The sequence below is a fragment of the Anabrus simplex genome, chromosome 1, assembly GCF_040414725.1.
Source record: "Anabrus simplex isolate iqAnaSimp1 chromosome 1, ASM4041472v1, whole genome shotgun sequence".
Classification (NCBI taxonomy): Eukaryota; Metazoa; Arthropoda; class Insecta; order Orthoptera; family Tettigoniidae; genus Anabrus; species Anabrus simplex.
The window spans coordinates 1,638,610,725-1,638,634,921 of NC_090265.1; the positions used below are offsets into that span (position 1 = coordinate 1,638,610,725).

Sequence of the window (24,197 nt, forward strand, 5' to 3'; positions counted from 1 at the left end):
TTAACGTTCCTTTCCTCACATTCAACACTTTACACTTCTACCATTTACAAAATACACGCAGGTTCCTAGCATATGGTGCAAGTAGGGGCAAAAGCTCCTTCTAGGCTGCTGCCCCAAACAAATAGCATTTAAAAAAAAAATTGCTACAGAGGTGCCCAACTTCACAGATTTTACTGCACATTATAAAAATTAAAGGTCAGAACATTATCAGTAAGTACGACAAACGTTACGTTGTGATAGACTAAATATCACTGACTGTTAAAGAGTAAAATGCAAATCTGAAGCACGTGAACTATTTCAATAAATATACTTCGTTTTCTCTCAATATGGCAGTGCAGTAATGGAGACAGGGGGGAAAATGTACAAAAGTTTGCACAGCTAAATCACACTGCTGATAAAAAAAAAAGTAATTTTCAAGAAAGGAATATATCCATAAGTCCAAATGGAAAACTTCATAGACAATAGAAACTTAATACAGAGTTGGAAGAAATAAACCCTTGACAAAACGAACAAGACAGAAAACAGAATGTACTTACAATACAGTCTACAGGTCTCGTCACACAGGCCAGGGCAGTCTCCACTTCAAAAACAATGACTGTACTACTGTTTGTCAATTTAAGAGTAGGCTGACCATGAGGAATACTTGTATTACAAATGAAATGGATTTCAGTCCTCATCTCTGAAAAGGAAAAGAATTTCAAGTCAGATTTAGTGACACCACAACTACTATCATATGGGCCAAACAATTATATAAATAAAATTACAGTTTTGTCAGTACACTTCAAAATCTTCCCTCGTACTTCTTTTCTATCTCAGATAAGGTCATAAAATTCAAAAGTGCATTCAGTTTAATTTTTGTCTGTCTGTACGTTAGTATGTTTGACAAGGGAAGTAACAGGCAAGACAGATCGAAACCTATCTTGAATTTTTTTGACACGGTCACTGTACTGTAAGACAAGGGCACTCAACTTAATTTGTGTGCAGGCCGAATGGCAGTTTCCTAAACGAACTGCGAACCACATTATTCCCCATCATTCTCTAAATACATCCACACACCCAGGTGCAGTGTTGCCAACTTAGCGGATTTTCCGCTAAATTTGGCGGAATTAGAAGACTGTCAGCGGAGAAACATATCATTTAGCGGACATCGGAATTTTTGGCGGAATTCTAGATTTATTATAGCAAAATTTAGTGTTTTATACATTTTACGGTTTTTTTTTTTTTTCAAATTTGTACTCCAGTCTGTCTCCGAGCTATTCCGTATTTCTTGTCAGGAGGTAACAGTCACATGAGGAAAACATGTTATTTGGATCTGATGTTATGAGATCATGGTATCATAAATTTGAAATGCGTGGGGAATGGGTACTTATCTCTTACTTGACGAATGACGACAGATAATGAAACTGTGAGAGAATAGCATTTATATTTATACTATGAAGGAAGACCATTTTATGAAGTGGCCTTTTCTGTGTGTGGCCCTTGAGCTAGAGGATTCCTAGTTTTCACCCGGCAGTAAAACGTCTACAAGTTTTAGCTCAGCAGCTCGCAGGCAGGGGTTAATCCCAGTGAAACTCACAGATCAGGCGAGTGCAGACATTTACTTTTTTTAAAATTATTATTATTATTATTATTATTATTATTATTACTTCATTAATGTTCATTTTTATTGCTCATTATTTGAGATCGGATTTCTTGGCGGAATTTTAGTAGTATTTAGCGGATTTTGAAAATATAAGTTGGCACCACTGCCCAGGTGCCCCCTTCTACAATCACCAACCAATTAACCAATCAACCTCTCAATACAAACGATAACCTGACACACAACACAAAACAAATTAAGAAAAGTAAACAGTACTCTGTAACTTTGGATAAGCTTGCTTTTTTTTTTTTTTTTTTTTGTGTGTGTGCTAGTGGCTTTACTACGTTGCACCGACACAGATACGTCTTATGGCGACGATGGGATAGGAAAGGCCTAGGAGTTGGAAGGAAGCAGCTGTGGCCTTAGCATTTGCCTGGTGTGAAAATGGGAAACCATGGAAAACCATCTTCGGGGCTGCCGACAGTGGGATTCAAACCTAGTATCTCCTGGGTACAAGCCAAGTCGTCCGGTTTGGATAAGCTTACAACTACTGAAGTGCTTGAAGTGCCAGTGCTTATCCCTGATCCAGAAGCAAAATTCTGATTTCATAAACTTCATTTTTGAAAATGTTTGTTCACAAATATAAGTACTGTATTTGCAAGTGTGCAAAATTACTTTCTCACAAATTTTAAGAAAGCCGGAAAATTTTCATTATTAAAGCGCCCCGTAAAAGTTAAGACTTCCCTCCACAAGTTTGTCTCTTAATTGGGAACAACAATGAAGGTCAATTATTTCGACCTCTAGTAGCACAGGTTCATCACCAACATCAACTGCAAATGAATTATCGAACGAATTAATTTACTCTGCACTCACAGAAAGGTTTTAAAATCTGTTTTCACATTCATTCTTCAGTAAGTTAATCAACTTAACAAACCAGTCATATAGCTCTGAACTGTTTGAGGTCACTTCTTGAAACTCAGTTCCAACATGAAATGTCTAGGAACATGCCCTTCTCTAATTGCTGCTAAAATAATTTATATTTATTTTTGAACTATACACTTCATTTAAAAGCACGCCTTTCCCTTGTAATCCTTTATTCAAAATATTTAAATGTTGCGTTAAATCTGCGAGTATTGCTAAATCCCACATCCAGTTTTCGTCCCCAAATTCTGCCACTCTTTTCTGCCTCATGTTCATAAATGTGCTTATTTTTTCACAAAAAGGAAAAAAGCATTTGAAAACATTACCATAACTAAGCCAGCGTACATCGCTATAATAAATTACATCATCGTAATCATAATCAATCTCAGCCAGAAATGCCTGGAACTGCCAATGATTGAGTCCATGTGATCTAATATAATTAATTGTAGATGTCACTGTGTTCATTACACGTTGTAAATGCTAATGATTGAGTCCATGTGATCTAATATAATTAATAGTAGATGTCAGTGTGTTCATTACACGTAAATTTAATACTTTTCCACATGGCAGCTGCTGACGAATAATGCAGTGTAAGTCAAGGGGTATAGCAGTATTTACGTTAGTGAATTTGTTTCCGATTCTTCCAATTAATCCAGTTTTCATAACACTCATATTCCATGCTCCATCTATTGTGGTAGCTGCCAATCCATCCCATCCTAAATCAAGATCCTTCAATGTTTCACTCAGTTGGGGAAACAAATCCTCGCCTGTTTTGGTTCCACAGGTGCTTCTTAAAGATGCCAGCTCCTCAGTTATTTCACAAGCTTTGTCAGTGGCATCACTGCATGATTGTCAGCCGCCATCCACTCAGTATACAGCTGTTTCAAAGCTGCTTTGAACAGACTGTTTACACAGACATCCAACATCTCTATCATAGACGTCAATCAGAACAGAATGATTGCTAGATCGGTTTTTGTGTCCTTAGTTTGCTTCTTCACAATTTCTCTCGTGTGACCATAGTAGCTGTCTATAACAAGCAAGCTTTTCCGTCCAAGCAATGCACCACGGTGACGTTGCTAAACATATTTCAGCCAGTTTTGCATTAGTAGACTGTCCATCCAACCGGAGTCCTGAGTTCTGATGATAACACCAGCATGTAGATTTTCTTTCAGAAGAAAGACAATGGACAGTGGAAGATAAGTTCCATCAGCAAGTATACATAACATTACTGTACACCTGTTTTCATTTCCATCCGTTCTGATGGCAACACTTTTCAACCCCTTAACGCTCACAGAACTGTCCAATGGCATTTCAAAATAGACAGGCATCTGATTTGCATTTCCAATTTGGGAAAGCAGATAAGAATTTTTCTTTTGCAACCAAATTATATGGCACAGGAAGGAAAACAGTATCCTCATAGGCAGTAGGAACACGCTTTGGAATTGTGGTACGCCTTCTAATACTCAGTATATTCCTCTTATAGAAATTTCTGATCCATCCTCTGCTTGCTTTAAACTCTGGCGTAGAAAGTACTTTTGCTATTTCTAATGCTTTTAATTGACAAATTTCGGTAGACACGCCATATCCCCATTCCCGCCTTTCTGTTACTATTTGCGCAGTATCCTTTCAATTTCAGGAATCTGTGCACTCTGCTCGCGTAGAGCTCCACGATCACCGCTACTGTTTAAAAGAAAATGTTTCTTCTTTCTTCAATCTCGAATACAAGATTCATCTATATCGTATTTCCTACCAGCGGCGCGATTTCCAATATTTTCAGCTTGATTTATAATGCTCAGTTTTTTACTTAGAGTAAAAGATTGCAAACGTGTTGTTGAACTCATGCTTACATGTGGCACTCTTAAGAATGTGAGACTGTAGACTGATTCCCACCGAGCGCTTATGGTACAAGAAAAGTGAAAGTATATTTGGGGTTGGGGGCACGTGCTGAGAAGCTGGTTGCCAAGTCATGGCAACCACGAGTCAGCCTGAAGTTTGATTTCAAAGTTGTTCCGTACTTAGAAATAATTTTGCGAAGCTTATAAACTACAGCTGACTTTTAGGAAAGTCTGCCACACATTTATATTATAGAACAAATCTTCACTATCATATGAAATACACAGGAGGGAACAATACAGTACACACACGTCGTCTTGTTACTTCTGAACAGACGCTGTAAAAAGACATGGTTGAATCCAGTGCCAACCCTTAAAACTAAAATACACTAAAAACCGTAACATTCCCTACGAAGAGTGAAGTATCGCGCCGCAAAATGAAAATCTTGAATAAGACCCATGCCCAATTTTTAGAAGCTATATTTTTGAGAAGAAGGTGCAGGTGGTATTCGGGATTACAGTATTTCTTCTAAGCTACTTTTGGATATTTTAGAGTGATTTATAAGCAAGGTCATCCTACTGATGATGCTAAACAAATACAAATAGTAGGTTGAATTAGTTGAGCTTATACAGTAGAACCTCGATTATACGTTCCCGGAAGCTATGTTTCCCGTATTATCCGTTCAAATTACGTGCTCCCGCGAGCATTCTAATTAAATCACGTTGTAAAAATCCTGCATTATCCATTCCTCGAAGAAACGATTTCCCGTATCAACCGTTCAGAAATTTCAGTCCCATCAACGCTAAATACTCGATCACACGTTTTTCAAGAAACTGTATCTCACGAAAGGACGGCAACGCATACTTGCGGATCTTGGTGTTAACGTCCAGTCATTGCGGTAATTTGAGGAAGCGGAAAAGTGATCAGCAATGAACTAGCATCGCATTCGGGTGGTATTGTTTAGAGAATCAAAATCACAAAGCAGAGTGTCCACAACAATTGGAAGGAGACAGAGCGCATTTCGACAGCTCTACTTGAAAACGGAACGAGTTTCGTCAAATGTTCGTACTTGCAAAGAGTCTACATTATTTACTTTTTTTTTTCTTTCCGAGTGTATCGCCAAACAGGTTTTCGGCACTTCCCTCTGGGCACTGTATAGTCTCAGCCTTCAGGCAGGAATCTAAACTGCTCCTTCTTAAGTAACACAAATCTAGTATTTTAATATTATCGCATACGATTACGTTATTGAGACCAGAACAGATGTTGCACCTTCTTACATACATAAAGCCATGGGAGGTTTTGGGATTGCCTATTACTGTTTTGTTCCTAATGTAAGACTAGGAATTTCACGTTATTGTGTTAAAATGTTAAAACCGCAGTCGTTTTACTGGTGCACATTACATGTAAAAACCTTTGCATCATTTCACACTCGTACCGACTTGGACAGTGAGCGCGCTTTCCAGCTGCAGTCAAGGTCGCGAATAACCATAAATTCGGAAGTTTTTGATGATATTTTTTCTCTTTCCAATTTAATCGTGATTAGTGACGGACATAATTGAATATAATGAATTCGAAAACTTGAGAATCGACACTTTCATTCGAAACAATATTCTCGAGTTCAACATAACCTTTAACATGTTCACTGCGTATTAGCAGAGCTTGCCATACCCGCCAACCTGAGCAAAATATTTGTGTGGGACTCTTTAAAAGTTGTAATTATCGAAGTTTTGTACGTTGGTAGGACGAGTTCTATTGAACTCGTTCACTTATATCACTCGCGCGCCTGCTGCGTGACCCGCACAGTGGTTGAAACCGAGAAGTAATACTGGTCACCAGACGGATCACGCGCCACGTGCGTTGGTAGATTACTGTGCATTATTTACCGCGGATAGCAAACAAATGCATAAAGTATGTTACAGACTTCTCTATTTACAGAATTTGACAAACCAAAATGAAATATTTTGGCTAATTGGGTAGGTCTCGTGATGTTGAGGGAACCACATTGTCGGCCATCAGAAAAAAATATAAACAGAATGATAACATAAGCATCACGACGCAGTCAAAAACGATTACTGCACGTTCTTTGAAGTTACTTATAAATGTGATGAGGAATAAATAACAATTAAAAGTTCTTTCGTGTTATACACATATATGATGCAAGAATAAATAACAATTACAAGTTCAGTTCTTTTACTGAACATATTGCAGTAGTGGAATTCATTTATTTCAAAAGTGGAACCACTCTTAATTCTCCTGAAAAATTAATAAACAGAAAATGCAGTGTCTTAACTTGCATTGAAGTGGTCTTGCTGCTCAAAGATCCCATAAATGAATGACGACGTATAATGACAACTCTGGAGAGGAAATACGCGGAAAACCCATGCGCAAATATGGCTACGGATGAATCTGTTAGTAGACTGGACTTACACGATGTGTGGGATGACAATTAGAGCCTTTCTTACCATGGGGGAAACCTGTGATTTACGTTTCCTAGCAACCATCCCATGACGCGATAGGCGCGTGCTCCACACCTGCTTATAAAGTAGCGGCACGCGCCCAGCATGTGATCCGCATCGAACGTGTTAAAAGTCGATGTAGGCCGTAGGCCTAATTTGCGCAGTACAAGATTTCCACAAACTGACTACGAACAGTATACCGGTGACCAAATTATAATGGAAGATTTAAAGAGAAAGGGATTTTGCCATCATGTTCGGCGCTTTTGTATCCAATGTGCTTTATTTTATTAGATTAGAGAATTAAAAACAACTACTTGTCGATTGTTTGGCTTGATGTTATTAGGTTTTTCGAACAGTTTGACCGATCAAAGTTGCTGAACTGGAAAAAGTTTTCAGAGGAAACCGACGAAGTTTCCCCGGTAAAACTGAATGTAAAGTTTCATGACTTTTAAGTCGCGTACTGGTAATTAATGTTTGAAGCTGGCCCGCGGTCGAACTTGCCTGCCTCTCACCCGGAGGACCCAGGTTTGATTCCCGGCCAGGTCAGACACTTTTACCTGAATATGAGGGCTGGTTTCAGGTTCACTCATTCTACGATTACCTTTAATTGAGGCGCTATTTAATGGTGAGATGGCGACCCCGGTCTAGAGAGCCAGGAATAACGGCCGAGGGGATTCGTCGCACTGACCATGCGTCACCTCGTAATCTGCAGGCGTTCGGACCAAGCAGCGGTCGCTAGGTAGCGGAAGGCCCACTGGGGCTGTAATTTAGTTTGGTTTAGGTGTGTTTGTAAGATTTTAAGTATACACATTTCTTTTTTGTGATGTTTAGCCAAATTGTTCATGGTTCATTCATTCCCGGATTTTCAGTTTTCCCGTGTTGTACGTTTTTTTCGGTGGTCCCTTCAAAAACGGAGAATCGAGGTTCCACTGTATTTACTTTGAGCTTACATATCCACCAATAAAATGTTGGTTATATTTGTAATTCAATATAATCTCTACTGCACACATTACTGATGTTACATGTTTATGATCCAGTGTCAGTGGCCAGTATAGATAAGTCTGACCCTGGATTAGGTTACGTACTCCCAAAAGAAGTGAAGATCACTTGCAACCAGTATATAATCTTTGGGGGCAGGGCAACATTTTATTTTTTTTATTTTTTATAGTGGCTTTACATCGCACCAACACAGATAGGTCTTATGGCAACGATGGGATAGGAAAGGTCTGGGAGTTGGAGGGAAGCGGCCATGGCCTTAAGGTACAGTCCCAGCATTTGCCTGGTGTGAAAATGGGAAACCACAGAAAACCATCTTCAGAGCTACCGAATGTGGGATTCGAACCCCGGATGCAACCTCGCAGCAGCGCGCCCTTAACCGCTCGGCCAACTCACCCGGTAAAAATAAATTCAAGGAAATTCTAAATATGAGTTATGTCAACGTAGATGTTAAATAAACAATCTTGTCGCCCTAAGACCTATCTGTGTAAGTGCGACATAAAACAAACTAAAAATAAATAAACGATCAAAACGTAACCAGAGTCAGGGAAGGCTATTTGTAATATAAACACTATCAAGTTTTAATTCAATGATGTTAAGTTTCAGAATGATAAATCTAGTGATCAACCTTGTCACTACCTTTACTTGAAAATAGGGCCAAGGATTGTTTTGAATAAATTAAATGAAAGTTTTTATTTTAATACTTATTTCTCTTTAATTTATTTAACATTTCTTTACTGAGACAATGTCTTCAGCAACTGAGCATGATCCAGATATAGTCTCATACGGGTACGATACATTACATGCTATTAAGGACTTACTTTTATCTTTTGACTTATATGTCAGTATTAATCCTCTCTCTGAATACTCAAAACGTTGCTTAGTTGAAAGGCCCAACACAGCTTTTATCTTGTTGGTCTCTGGTATCATTTCACAAACAGAACCATCATCAGTCTTGTTGCATACGCCATCAAGAACTTTACCACATATGTTGATGCGATATTCTCTCTTGTCAGCCTTGACTGTATAATACTGTTTGTGATGCAATGGCCATAAATTAAAGCTACTGAAACCAGTGGGCTTGCATGACTCTTGAAGTTCAGCAGATTCCAATGTACAAGCTGCTTTAGTACCCCAATCCACTACCAGCTGACAAGTATGGTTCCGGAACATTTGGAAGAGTGGTTCTCCAAACTGCAAAAGTGAAAATACACTAAACAATAAGAAAATACTTAAAATCAACTATGCAGAAAACTTATCAGAACATGAAAAACAGCATCAAATAGTCACATTATACACAGGAATTTATGCTTCATTTCCACACTTCCACCTGTCAAGTTTGCAGTGTCAAAATGACTTAACTGACTTAATCAACCACTGCATTTCTCAAATTAGCAACAGCCCCTTTCCTAGATTTAATTCACTCTGTACCAAATCTTAGAATCATACTTTATCTTATTAACCCCAAGAATATTTCAGTAACCAAACGGCATGCAGTAAACAAACTTAAAACCCTAAATATATAATGAACCCAACTGGTTCGTGTCATTGGCATTTGAATAAGATTTAATAAGAAAAAAATATATTTGGGAAAGAAGTTCGTATTGAAGCAGGATATATGTGGAAATCCGGCCAGCTGAATCATGTCTTAACGGTACACATGTAGAGGATTGGCAGATGTTGCATCATAGAGAAGGTAATGGAATTTCCCATTTGGTAGAGAGCGAAACTTGAGATCGAGGTGAGACAGAGGTAATGAGATTTACTGGCAGAAATTTTGAACCGACAAATCACATGGCAGCGCACAAAAGAATAACTGGTATGTTAGCAGTAGTACCACTGTGATAACACTGAAGAAAGGTTAAATCCAGAAGAGATAAAACATAAATAAGACTCTTATAAGTCCGTAAAAAATCAATTAAAATATACTGGCAAGCTTGTAAAGTTAAATATTATGTGATCAACAGAGACAGGAAGTATGGTGCAATCAAGACTGGGAATCCTTGACCTGTGTACTGTATGCACATGGGCTGGATGACGCTGTGATGTTTGGGACATCACTGCATGTATTCAATTATTGAACTAGATAATTAATTGATAAGATGTACATATTTAATCACTGATAGGTCATTTTTAAATTAATATGTATATATATTGGGTTTTAATCATCCATTTCACATCATCATTTCATTTCTTTGTATCACGGCTATAACGTATTCTGAACGAACCCCATATTGGGTAAAGTATTTCATCATCATTCATATTAATAGCTTGTAGTAAATTTTCCAATAGCCGTTGTGAGGTGACCAGAGTCAGCAGGCTAATTTCAGCCCATTTCCAGGAAATGTACGTCATCAAGGTTACGAGAGACCTTACCCTAACCTTCTGAAGAGACAGTTGAAACATTATGAACGCCGACTTTTCGAAGTTCGCTACCTGACGCTTTGATTTCGCGGGAAAGTTCAACCTATGTGAATGGACGTAATGAAGCAACGTGATGGATTCACAGCAATACATAGGAGAAGGGATGAGACCTCGAATCTTACTGGACCATGTGGTATGGCTGATGGAGGGAGACTTTTGAACCTATATACTTCGAAGACAAGAGCTGGAGAACACTCTTAGACACAGAGACACTCTTGGAAGACACTCTTACTACGATTCTACGTCTGCACATCGGAGAAGATCTTAACTTAGCTCACTTCGCATCTGAGTAGTACCGTAGGATACTACTCAAAAGTTACTCTCATTGGGGCTTGTTATCTCAATGACGAGAGGTATAGTCAACGGGAGACCGGTTTTGACTAGTACTGGGAAGGAGAGCTTTTATTATGAATTTAGTTATGCTACTGTTTCGCAATACAGAAGAATACAAGTGTATTCTCTCCATGAACATAACCCATGGTGGTTTTGCATTTAAAATTAGGACTCATTACAACTTTAGGTAAGGAGTACAGTAGGAAGTGTTAAAGGCAGGAAAAGCAGAAGTAGGACTGGAATCCAACAACAGATGACGCAGCCGGTACGAGAGATCCATCATCAATCATCAGCTTCCAGATAACAGAGTCTACAAATGGTGAGCTAATGGCTTAAATTACTGCAAGTCTACGTGTTACAATTCATGTTCTTAGAGTTCATTTCATTTAATTTTTCTTTTGCTTCCATAAGTTCAGATTTCGTTAATACGCCGCTACATCACATTTTTCATCTTAATAAATAGCTGTTTTAATTTGTATTTTCTGAAATTATTATTAATGATCCTTAAATTCCAAGTTAGTGTACTTAATGATTTGTGTTCCATCACCTCACCCCTGGGAGTTTCTTGAGTCTCATTACGTATTATTATTATTATTATTATTATTATTATTATTATTATTATTATTATTATTATTATTATTAATTATGAACTTTCGTTTTCAAGCCATAAGCTTGAAGGCTGGCGCCCATGGGATATTGTTTATGGAGAAACAATGAGATATCATTTATTTATATTAAAGTGACCGCCACGTTATAATTTTGTCACATATCTGTGGGCCGAGAGGGTACGTCACAATGTCACACGCTGACTAGAAGCTCACTCTGAATTTTGAAAGTAAATGGGTCAGGCGTGTTTTAAGATCATCGCCAGAAAAACATGGAGTTAACATTGAGCATTTCTGTAGGCAGGAATGTAACTTTAAACACTGAATACGAACTTGATCCGCAGGGATTCTCCAGTAAGGGAATTATTAAAGGTTGTCATAAATTAATACGTATAGCTGTATGAAGTGCTGAGCTATTTGTTATGCAAGCAATGTTAAATTTTATAAATAATGAAGTCGCGAGTCAAGCTAGAACTTGTAAATAATATTAAATAATAGATTCCGGTGGAGAATAGGCTACACACTGAACTGTTACGTGGATGGAATCTTGAGAGGTATTATTTTATTTTGTTTCTTTAATTTGTGTGTGTATTTTTTTATGCTCAGTGTATTTCGGACTGTACAGGACACGAGTTTACCAATTGTGTGGGGAATCAGCTTGTTACAAGTAATGAAAATAATTTTTTCCGTATTGAAAGAATCTTAATAAATGTAAGAAATTTATTTTAACTTCAACCTATTCAATACAGTACAAGATGTTAACGTGTTAGTTAAACATCATTAAAATAGTTGAGACATGTTTTGCCCCTTTTGTGGGGCATCATCAGTCATATCAATACCTCAAAGTTCTACCAGACGTCTGGTTGGAAAATTATAAAACATGTTGCATGAGTGAATACATTAAAAAACATTACAATATCTTATCATTAACAAAATATCAAATTGATTAAAAACATGTTGCACTAGTGAACATGCTTGTGAATTTTCACTTGAACAATGGCTGTCATATGTGTAGTAAATGACAATAGTGATAGTCTAAAATCTGATGCGATGCTAAAGTTCAAAGACAGTTTAAAATTTATATACAAATATTGAGATGAATGCAGAATACATACAATTCCATTAGAACACATCATGAACGCAATATTAAGATCAATAAGTGAAATGAGTACATCTGATTTTATTTAATCTCACAGGACATGCACGCCTAGCTGTCTGAATAAATTTGTACATAGTAATTTCTTGCATGTAATATTTAAATTTTTTGGGTTGAGATAGATTGAAAATGAAAACCTACAACCTGTTTTCCAGTCTTTGACCGGGTCAGGGATGTAACGAATGAAACATATATAGGCTGTTAATTACAATGGGGTCGCCACTCCCAAGGTGATTTATTAATTAGTGATAAATGCTATGAAAAGATAATGGAGAGTGTTGCTGGAATGAAAGATGACAGGGAAAACCGGAGTACCCGGAGAAAAACCTGTCCCACCTCCGCTTTGTCCAGCACAAATCTCACATGAAGTGACCGGGATTTGAACCACGGTATCCAGCGGTGAGAGGCCGACGCACTGCCGTCTGAGCCACGGAGGCTCTTTGAGATAGATTAATATAGTTAATTTGTAGTACTAATGCCTTGGGAGTGTTTATTTTTGTATGGTGGTGTTAATCTGATCTTCAGAATATATTCTTGAGCGAGTGTCGAAATAATCTTACAATGATATCAGTGTGTGTTAGTGTAATGTTTATAAAGACCAGATGGCATTAAGTACATTTAAAATAGTTTGTAGGAGCATGTTAGTTGTATGGCATATTGCATGATTATTTTAGTTCTTCGAGAAAGATTCATCAGTGTTGTGCTACGGACTCGAACCAGTGACCATCAGTGAATATTACAGTTTATATTTAAAGCCATCGTACAAGGATAAGCGATTTGATTTTGGTCAAGATAGTGATCTGTGCTGTGAGGTAGTTCATGTTTTCATGTGTTTATTTTATGATTTGTTGAAATATGATAAATTTAAACATTCAGAATGTTAGTGAGAGGAAGGATTTAAGCGATAAATATGAAATGAGATATTATGAAATCGATAATTGAAGGCTAGAGATTGTGCAGTCCACATCATAGATTCTGAGGAATATTTTGTTAATCCTGGTAAGATTTGAACCAGTGGATGATATTAGCCCGAGAGAAGCCAGATTATAAAGTACTGTATTTGGAAGAAGACTGAATGAGCTTGCCTTCTTATAGAGATAGCGTGGAACGCTGACATATAACGCCAGAGAGCGGTGAAAGAGATAAGTTTATTTTCAAGTTATGAGCCTCCTCGTTGTTGTGTTCGAATGTGAAAGATAACATCCTGTTGAGATAGGGTCATTGATTTTGGAGATTAATTAAGATTTTTTATTACAATTCCAATTGATTAAGTAAAACCATAGCACAAGGTTATTTGAATATTTAACATCATCTAAATATCACTTTGGTTAAAAGTAGGGAATTCCAGGTACCGTATACTGTAACTGGATGTCTTAAAGGAAATCTCTTCAATTCTCGACCAGGTCAATGGACTTGGCTTTTTCACTGATGGTTGTTATCCTGGATTTATTTGTTGATATGTGTGATTTATATTTCTTATATGTGTATTTTGACAACGCAAATTCTGTTTTGTGGTTGTTGTTGTAATATATTGATTGTGGACTCAGTTCCATATGGTTGCCTTGTTCTGAGGCAGAGTTTTTTGGGGGATTTGTGCTTATTTATATTCCGTAGGGCCCTTTGCTACAGATTTATCATTAGGGCGATTTATTAACATATAATTTCTATGTTGGTGGAATATAGTAATGAGACAGCTGGTTGTGTTTGTTTGTGAGACAATTTTTAAAATTGGATTTACTCATATCTGTATTAGATCAGGTATACTTGTAATGGATTTAAAATTATTCTTCGCGATGGTACGATGCATTTGGTTATGTGTCTATTTTCTTGTCTGGCCCACCGTGTATTCAACTTCAGAATTCCATGGACTTCTATAATTGATGATGGTGTGCTATCTAGCGGTGGACTTGGAATTTAAGCAGCGAGGTAGCTAGTTGTGGTGCTATCTGGGCGGTAGAGGTGAAGCTTTCTCTGTCGTAGTCTGTCGACAATGCAGATAGCAGTTGTTCCGATTATTGATTTGTAGTCTGAAGACGGAGGAACCTATTCTCTACTGATTGTGCTTTAAGAAGACTAGTAAATCAAGATGCAAGAAGAGGAGATGGTCGAGAAATTAGACCATGGGTGATGGATTGCCCATCTGGGCGATAGGCCTGAATATTTGGTTATCCTTCTGAATTTTTTAATTGTATATTTGTTTTCTTCGACCTCCTAAGTAAGGTGCATCCATCTTTGTAGTGAACTAAGCGACCAAGGAATGGATTAGATAATTGTGTTAATACGCGGAGATATTTAAATTCGTATGTGAAATTGGGCATGTGTTTTTAAAAGAAATTAACTTCCTAAAACAGGTCTTCATAAAAATCTTGTAACATGATAATATTTGTTTTAGGCTTCAGTGTTGTAATGATCATGTTGGCATTTGTTTACCTTCTTGACTTCAATTAATTTTAGTTTGGTGCACCAAAGCAAGTTATTTTTTTAATTATAATATTTTCAAGCGAATGTCGGGCTACTAAAATAGAATCTGTGCGACTTTAATGTAGGACTTCTAATGACTTCCTCGGTACTTCAAGTGCTTGTTTTGATTTCGGTGCTCGTCATCTGTTACATCTGTGTAACAGAATGCAAACTTACCGTGGCCATGCCGTGTTGACATTGACATTTGAGGATCGTCGTATTATTGGTAACTTATTTTTTTTCAGCTGATTTTTGGTGTAGATCCTTGTGCGTGTGGAATGTTTTTCGTTGAGTTTGATTAATTCATTTGGTTTAAGCTACCGTTCATTGGAGAGTATTTGGGTTATTAATCCTAATTTTGGATTTATGCCCATGTTTCGAATAATTTCGTGGTATTAAATGAAGTTATGCCTTTTCTTCGATTTGATTAATTTTAAATGCAGGCCTGGAGTGACCGAGAATTTCATTAGGAAAGTTTTCAAGCTTCTTTCAAAATAGTTGTCTTAAGATTTTAAATCTTCAATTGCCCTACGTTTGTTTATTTTCAAAACATTTACTGCATCCTGGCAATTTGAGTCAGTGTTAAAATAATTTATTTTCAATTAATATCCTTAATTAATTCTTCTGAATGGTGTGCACGTTCATTGTGCGGTGGTAATTCATTTGTTATTTTGTTTGAGGTCGAAAATTTTTAATTTATTTTCCTAATTAAATTTAGTTTGATCAATTTATTTTGAGTTATTATTTCAGCCAATTAATTAAGTAACTTATTTTAAGATGATTCGCTAGACCTCTTGTGTCCAGAGCTTCCACAGTGTGCGACGGCCTATTGATTGGGATAATCGTAAATAGTCCTTTACTTATTTTATCCCTGGTCGTGCTAACACTCTTGACCTTTTCCTTAAGTTGTGAGAGTGTGTTTGGTAGCAGAGCGTGGTTGCCTTTGCAACTACGTTCTGTTATTCTCATTATTTGTGTTGGTATCAGATTGTGTAGTTTTCTGTACAGCTACGTTCTGATATCTTGTGGAAGCATATTTTTCTTTCTTGTTTATTGTAACCGTTGGCTATGTTGTCAGGCCGTTGATATCACCTTGGCTGAAATAATAAATCAATTGAGACTAGTTAACTAAACTTGTGAAGGGAAAGACAGGCTTGTGTGGAGTGCTAACCTTGGCGTTTTCTGTTTCATATCAAAATGAGTGCACGTGCCGTGTTGTTGCCAAGAATGCTGAGGAAGGGTGAGCTGTTGTACGAGCTCGATATTCGGGGTTTGGTGTCCACTGGTTCTATGGAAGGCGATGTTAACTTGCTTCTGGCCTGCCTTGATTCCCCTGTAGATCCAGGTAACATGAGCATCGACTTGGGTAAGTCAGTGCAGGCAATGTCCAGTTCTATTAACGAATTATTAGTGTTTGTAAAACAGTTAAAAGAGTGTAATCCATCAGATTACCAATTGAGAAGATTAAAAGCTCGTACCAATCACTTTATTAACAGGGTGCAAGATTTGATTTCTCTTGGACCTGAAGGTGAATTGATGTCTCTATGTACTTCGTTATTAACTTCAGTAATTAATGTTTCGGTTGAACTCGATTTTATGATTAATATGAAGAAGGTTGGTCAGTTATCATTAAGTGATGAGATTGAAACTAATGAAGGTAACAACCTTGGTGCCACTAATGAGTTAATTACTTCTCAGACCGTCAATAATCCATCCTTATCTCATTGCTGTGGACTTAGTCCTGCGGTTGAGAATTTGTTGATTAGGTCATGTTCGGCTCCTAATTCTATTAAGGATCTTTTCAAAGATGTAATGACCTTTTCTGTAGATTCCATTGACGAAACCATCAGATTCCTGCGGTTTCTAGTAGAGTTATCTGAGTCGGCTAATGTGTATTGCATGGATGCCCTGGGAATTTTTAGAGTGTTATTTCCCAACTGTCAAGGTGTTCTTAAAAGAGAAATTTCTAAGGCTATTAGTAGTAATTTAAGTGTAAATGAATTTCACGAGTTGATCTTGGCAAGATTTATTCCGTCCCTTGCGTTGCAAAGTCTGGTTCCAAAACATTGTTATAGGACGCAGTTCTTGCATGAAAATCTATTGGCCTATGTCTTGGATTTGAAATTTTATTGCGAGGTTTTTAAAATCATGGTACCGGAAGAAGAGATGGTAGGTCGTATAATCAAAGGCATTACTCCTCAATATCGGTCCTTTTTATCCTTGACTAAGTGCCCGAGTAGTTTTGCAGAGCTCGAGGAAGCTTGTACATTTGCCGAGGATGTAAAACATGGAGATGAGTCCCGGCACACTAGGTATCCCCCTCCCTGTGTTTCATTTCGCTCTAACAATGTCTCCGCTCATGCTGTGCCTTCTTCTTCCTTCAAAAAATGTTACGCTTGTGGATCTAGAGATCACCTGAGGAATAATTGCCCTTCTGAGAGAAGAAAAGATACATTGAGTCGTAAACAAAATGGTAGTTGTTATGTTTGCGGATCTAAGTCACATATGAAAAGGCAGTGCCCTAAGGTAAACAATAGTAATTTTCAATGACCGTGTGGTATGCCCAATGCAGATAATGAGAGCTGGTCGGTTGAAGGTCATGTGAATGAGTGTTCTTTTCCGGAAATGTTAGGTATTTCTAGTAATGTTGTTTCTAAAACCTCGACCATTTGTATTGAAGTGAATAACGAACCTGCATTGGGATTGATAGATTCCGGTAGTACTGTGTCACTTATGAGTAAGACTTGGTATTCGAGGATGAAGGTTTGTTGCAAATTACCTGAAATTAGGACTTCGAAACTTAATTGTGTGACTGCTAATGGAGGCAGATTAAGAATTCTAGGTTGTATATCTGTCAAAATTAGAATTGCCGAGTTTACTTGGAAAACAGATTGTTTGGTGGCTTCTGATTTATCTTATCAAGTAATTTTAGGGACGGATTTTATGGGCAAGGTTGGAATGATTTTGAATTTACAAGATAGGAACCTTAGTTTCAAATTTTGTCCTAATAGAGTTATCAAATTTCATGAAGATGTAGTGTTTCAAAGGTATTCTACCTGTGCATTGGATGAGGATGTTGAGGAAAGCGAAGGTAATAAATTAGATCTTGATCACCTGCCTCTCGATCAAGCTCGTAAAATTCGTGATCTTTGTGCTAGGTATCCTGAAGTTTTCACTGATAAATTGGGATTGACTAATGTGCTTAAATACCACATCGATATTACGGACAAGATTCCTGTTAGATCTCCGCCCTATAGGTTATCACCACCTAAGATGGTTGAATTAAAGAAAATCATCGATAAGATGCTTCAGGATGGTGTTATTCGACCTTCTATTTCTCCGTACTCGTCTCCGATGTTTCTGGTGCCCAAGTCATCTGGAGGTTTCAGGCCAGTGACGGATTATAGAGAGTTAAATCGTAAGATTGTCATGCAGTCTGTGCCTCTACCGGATTTGCATACGTGCTTCTCCTGGTTCCACGGTGCTAATTATTTTTCGACCTTTGATTTGAATCAGGCATACAACCAAATACCTCTTGATGAGGAATCTATTCCTCTCACTGCTTTTGCCACTGACTGGAATCTGTATGAATACACGGTTATACCTTTTGGGCTATCGACGGGAGCGGCTGTGTTAACTCGATTACTGGATTCTGTGTTTGGGGATGTGAAATTTAAGTACGTTATTCATTATTTGGATGATCTTGTTGTGTATTCTGCAAATTTTGAAGATCATCTCAAGCATGTACAGGAGGTAGTTGAAAGATTGAAGAAAGCAGGTTTAACTGTCAAACTTTCCAAGACCAATTTTGCCAAATCTCAGATCTCCTTCTTGGGACATATAGTATCGTCACAGGGTATTTCAATTGATCATGCCCGTACTCAAGCTATTCACGATTTTAAACCACCTAAAGATGTGAAAGGGATTGCCAGATTCATTGGTATGACTAATTTCTTTAGAAAATTCGTTCCGAATTATGCTGAAATTGCTGCCCCTTTGAATTCCTTACGTAGAAAGAATGTCAAATTTGTCTGGGAAGACCCTCAACAAAAAGCCTTTGAGACCTTGAAGAGAGCTCTCAGTAATGCCCCTATACTTGCTATTCCTGATTTTAATAAAAGATTCATTATCCAGACTGATGCCTCAGGCAAGGCTATTGCTGGAGTCTTATTGCAAGAGTCAGAAATGGGTAGACGTCCTATCGCTTACGCATCTAGAGCTCTCTCCCCTCTGGAAAGTAAATATTCTGTTTATGAATTAGAGTGTTTAGCGGTACTATTTTCGTTGGAGAAATTCCGTGTTTATGTGGAGCACGTTAATTTTGATTTAGAGACAGACAATGAAGCTCTTTCCTGGGTTCTGAAAAGACCCAAAAGAACTGGAAGACTAACTAGGTGGGCGCTGAGAATTTCTGCTTTTAAATTTAATGTTCGGCACATTCGTGGAACGGAAAATGTAATCGCTGATGGGCTTAGTCGTATGTTTGATGAGGAGGATGGTTTTGAAAACTTGGAAGCGAAGAGTGTACCTCAAATTGGTTCGGTAAATGTGAATTCTATCTTGACTAATCTTCCAATGTTGTATCAAGATATTGCTCTGCATCAAAACGATGATCCTCAGTTAAAGGAAATTCTGGGGAAGATTAATTCTGGTAAAATTATGAAACCCTATTCCTTGGTGAAAGGGGTACTCTGTTGTCAATCTCGTTATGATAAAAGGATAAAGATTGTTGTCCCCAAGGTTTTAATTCCAGTCATATTTCAGTATTACCATGATAGTCCTGTTGGCGGACACTTGGGAAACTTCAAAACTAGGTCAAAAATAAGGGAGTTCTTTATTTGGAAAAGCATGGATCGGGATATCACATCCATGGTTAAGTCTTGTAAAAGTTGCGCCATTAGTAAACCTAATCTAAACAAACGTACGGGGTTGTTGTCGTCGACTCAAGCTTCCAGAGCTATGGAGCGATTGTTTATCGATCATGTTGGACCCTTTCCACGTTCCAGTCGAGGAAATACTCATGCATTGGTGTGCATTGATGGGTTTACCAGGTTTTGCTGGATCTTTCCGACTAGATCGACCAATTCACAGTCCACTATTTCTTGTTTAAATTCTATTTTTGCCTCCTTTGGAACCCCTAAGTTTCTTGTATCTGACAATGCTGCTGGGTTTACTAGTCATTTATTCAGGAAGTACTTGTTTGACTTGTGCATCTCCCATGTGACCACTACTCCATATTATCCCAATCCCTCATATTCCGAGAGAATGAATAGAAATTTAAAATCTGCTCTCATAGCTTACCACCACTCGAATCATACCAAGTGGGACACCTGTCTTCATTGGTTGTCATATGCATTTAATACTGCCGTTCATGAGTCTCATGGCAAAACTCCTATGGAATTAATGTTGAGTTTTGTTCCATTTTCTCCGCTATCTAATCTCCTTCGAATTGAGGAACTGCTTCCTGAAGTCTCTACTCCTCGCGATGTGCGAAAGGTGTGGGATGAGGCCAAAACTAGGTTGGCTGTGTCGTATGAAAAGGTACGTAAGAACTATGACAAAGGCCGAAAACCCACCAAGCTAAGTGTTGGAGACCAAGTCTTCGTAAAATGTTATCCTGTCAGCAAGGCTATAAATAAATTTACTTCAAAATTAGCTCCTAGATTTCAGGGACCTTGTACGATATTGCAGTTTTTGAGTCCTGTATCTATGCTTGTCAGTGATCCTGTGGCAAAAAGGATTCGGAGAGTTCATTTATCCCAAGTGAAAGCGACTTGATATATGATGGGGGGTTGGTTGAGTTCAAAATCTTATTTGTGGTTGGTAATTATCGATCGGGTTATTGTTTGATTAAAATGGGTAATGGAAGTGCGGAAATTGTGCTGTCCATATGGACAAATGTAAGAAAGATTGTATTTGATGTTTCATCATGTTTAAGTAGGGAGTATCTGTGAAATTTATACTCAGTGATCAATGGATGGAAGTTTAAAATAATGTTATTATTATCATTGTTAAGTATTATCGAGTGAATTTAATTGGAACCTGTTGTGGTGGGAGATTGAAATTTGAGAATTGAGGTGGTTCCCTGTTTTGGTAATGTGGCCTTGGTAGTATGATTCAGCGGTGTGCAGGATGGATGTCTATAAGAGAACCTTTGTGTTTAAAAAAAATTTTTTTTGGGGTGATATTGGTATTGATATAGTGTCTATTAAAAAAATTCTATGATTTTAATTACCTATGTTGAGTGTTTGCGTTCCATAATGTAGTACAGTAAAAATTGTGATGTATCTTGTAATCTCGAGTTTTTTTTCTTGTCTGGGGTGATAATAAGAAAAAGGTGTTTCTCTGGAGCTATGAGTCTTAAAGGTTTCGTTATGAGAACTTGAGGAAAGGTGTTGAGGATATTGGGTACTCTGCCTTTATCCGAGTGAAGTTAATTGGGTGAAATCCTGTCGTCCGGAGCTGGAGAAGAGTTACTGGTTGCTGTGTGCATGAGCCTTGTGCTCTTACGGTATCTTAATTCTTGGTTTCTGGAAAAAAAAAAAAATATGGATTTTTTTTTGGGGGTATTGAACTTCATGTTTATCTTTGAAGTAATTTGGTTCTCTGTATACATCGCGTTTATTTCATGAAACTCTTGTTGCTGTTCTTTAATTTGGTTTGGCATGTGAATTACTAAGGTAGGTGGTCCGTTAAATCTTGTAGCGTTATTTCTGAGCCTATGCAAGTTGTAATCGGGAGGTCTTATTTTGAATTGCAGTCGAGTATCCTGTCTGTACATCTCTGTTTTCTTTCTGCTGAGGGTTTTAGGGAAATTTAAACCTATTTTGCTGTACTGATTCGGTGTAGAGTTGTAGAGTCATGTTAGTGGTTGGGCATTCGTCGGCTTATGGATTATTGTGAGATTTTGGTTTGGGTAATATAGGAGTTATGACCTTATGGTATGGTTTCTGATCCTTGTGTATCGGAGAAGTTTGGATTTATGGGTTTGATTTTGGGAATTATGTTGGGGTGGCATTATGGTTTCATTGAGAGGTGACTGTGTTCCTCTGAAGTCATGATGGTGTCATTGCGGTTGTTGTGATGATATTGGGTGGGCACTCTGTGATTGGTGGGATGCTGTCGAGGATTTGTATGTCCTTTACCCTTGTGGCTGATACATCGGCACTGGTAATCATTAGAGTGGTGTTGAATTGTTGTTGTGGTAATCTAGTTTGGAGGAGTTTTCGATGGACATCAAGTGAAGGTTGGACATGACCTTTGAGGTGATTTCTTGGTGTCGAGTGGGATTTAAATAGAACTAATCTATGCATCTACAACTCTTTTGGGAATGATTATTAGCTAATTGGTACCTTGGTGATTGTCGTCTGGTTCTTGGTTCATCTTCTTATATTCTCTGCCATAACCCGTTCTTCTGAAGTCATCTTGTTAATCCTATGATCTTAACTTTCATTTCGATTAACCTGCCTGTCTAGCGCATTTTTTTAAAATGGAGCCTTCCTGAATTAGTGTCGTTGGTATCGTAACTTATCGTTCTGTGATGTAGAAGAATAAGTATGGGATTATTCTCCTTGTACAGTCGGTATTGCAGTCATCGATCCTCTACCTGCATATGGGAGCTTGTAGTAGGACTATGTGATTTCAGGCTAGTTGGTCTCCGGTGTTTCTCCTGGTCATTTTCTATCCCGGTGTAAGTGTTGATAATGTGTGTGATTGCCTGGTAATTGCTGATAGTTCGGTTGTTGATGACCCACCTTACGCGTACCCTACATCTGAATTGTACATATGTCTCCAACTGTAATTAACCTTTTACCCTTGGCCCTAAACATTCATATCTTCTACGCTAGCTTTGCTTATTGTTCCAAAAGTGTTATTCAGATTCTTCTATTTATTGTTTCTTGTTTCACCTTCTGCTTGGAACGAGTATATGTGTAGTAAGCCTATGGAAGTTGAAGCTGTGAGAATGGAATATTAATTTAAGCCAAGAAATGATTTGAAAATTTAAAAAGAAAGGCTTTATCATCTATTGATTTGGGGGTTATAATTTCACAGATATGACTGTTAAAATTTTATCTTTATTCATGTATTGATTTATTCGCTACTATTAGCTTGATGTGGTAATTTAGCGTGAGTGATTTGATACTCTGTTTATGGCTCTTGCAGTTGTATTCTGTACTGATTAGAGGAAACTGATGATAAAGTGATTAGTGCGATAAGTTACTTAAAGAATTATCTAATGTTTGTTGCACTGACTTGCTTCTCGTGGAGGCTTATGTTTTCCTAATTATTTTTCTATTTTCTTTCTTCTTCTTGTGTTTTCTTTTGGGAGGTATTTATGTGGTAATTTGGTTATCACTCATGAAGTCTTGTCTTCCCCTATTATTGTAGCCCGGAATCAATTTCAAAAGTGAATTTTGTTATGTTTAAAACATTGTAAGACCTGTCTTATTGTGTAGGTTGTACCTCTGAAAATTTATTGTGATTATGCGAAGTTCGATTACCTTTGAAACCTCGGTATTATATGCACATTTCAAGGAAAACTGGCGTGCTGATGATATTGCGCGTGAAAACTGGACTTAATTGAACACTAAACAACTGCGTGTGGTATGTATCCCTGTTATACCTCACCCAAGTATACCTCTGCTCTCCTGGAGAAGTGTTTATGTTAAATTATTCTAGATGGAACTTTTCTTACATATATTCTTGAGACAACAGATGGTTTTTATCTATGACTGCTTGTTATACCCCACCCCAAGTTGATGGTTTCGGGGGGGAGGCTGTAATGGATTTAAAATTATTCTTCGCGATGGTACGATGCATTTGGTTATGTGTCTATTTTCTTGTCTGGCCCACCGTGTATTCAACTTCAGAATTCCATGGACTTCTATAATTGATGATGGTGTGCTATCTAGCGGTGGACTTGGAATTTAAGCAGCGAGGTAGCTAGTTGTGGTGCTATCTGGGCGGTAGAGGTGAAGCTTTCTCTGTCGTAGTCTGTCGACAATGCAGATAGCAGTTGTTCCGATTATTGATTTGTAGTCTGAAGACGGAGGAACCTATTCTCTACTGATTGTGCTTTAAGAAGACTAGTAAATCAAGATGCAAGAAGAGGAGATGGTCGAGAAATTAGACCATGGGTGATGGATTGCCCATCTGGGCGATAGGCCTGAATATTTGGTTATCCTTCTGAATTTTTTAATTGTATATTTGTTTTCTTCGACCTCCTAAGTAAGGTGCATCCATCTTTGTAGTGAACTAAGCGACCAAGGAATGGATTAGATAATTGTGTTAATACGCGGAGATATTTAAATTCGTATGTGAAATTGGGCATGTGTTTTTAAAAGAAATTAACTTCCTAAAACAGGTCTTCATAAAAATCTTGTAACATGATAATATTTGTTTTAGGCTTCAGTGTTGTAATGATCATGTTGGCA

The 24,197-nt window shown here is 37.7% G+C and overlaps 1 protein-coding gene across 1 annotated transcript in view; it reads right to left on the reverse strand.

Annotated features, from left to right (window-relative positions):
- The window catches only part of LOC136863290 (cation-independent mannose-6-phosphate receptor), an 84,699-nt gene that overhangs the window by 15,450 nt on the left and 45,052 nt on the right, over positions 1-24,197 (reverse strand). Inside the window, exons 4-5 of the mRNA XM_068226426.1 lie at positions 8,607-8,979; positions 537-679 (exon numbers count right to left, since the gene is read on the reverse strand). Of these exons, the coding sequence (XP_068082527.1) occupies positions 537-679; positions 8,607-8,979 (516 nt within the window). The remainder of the gene's footprint in view (positions 1-536; positions 680-8,606; positions 8,980-24,197) is intronic.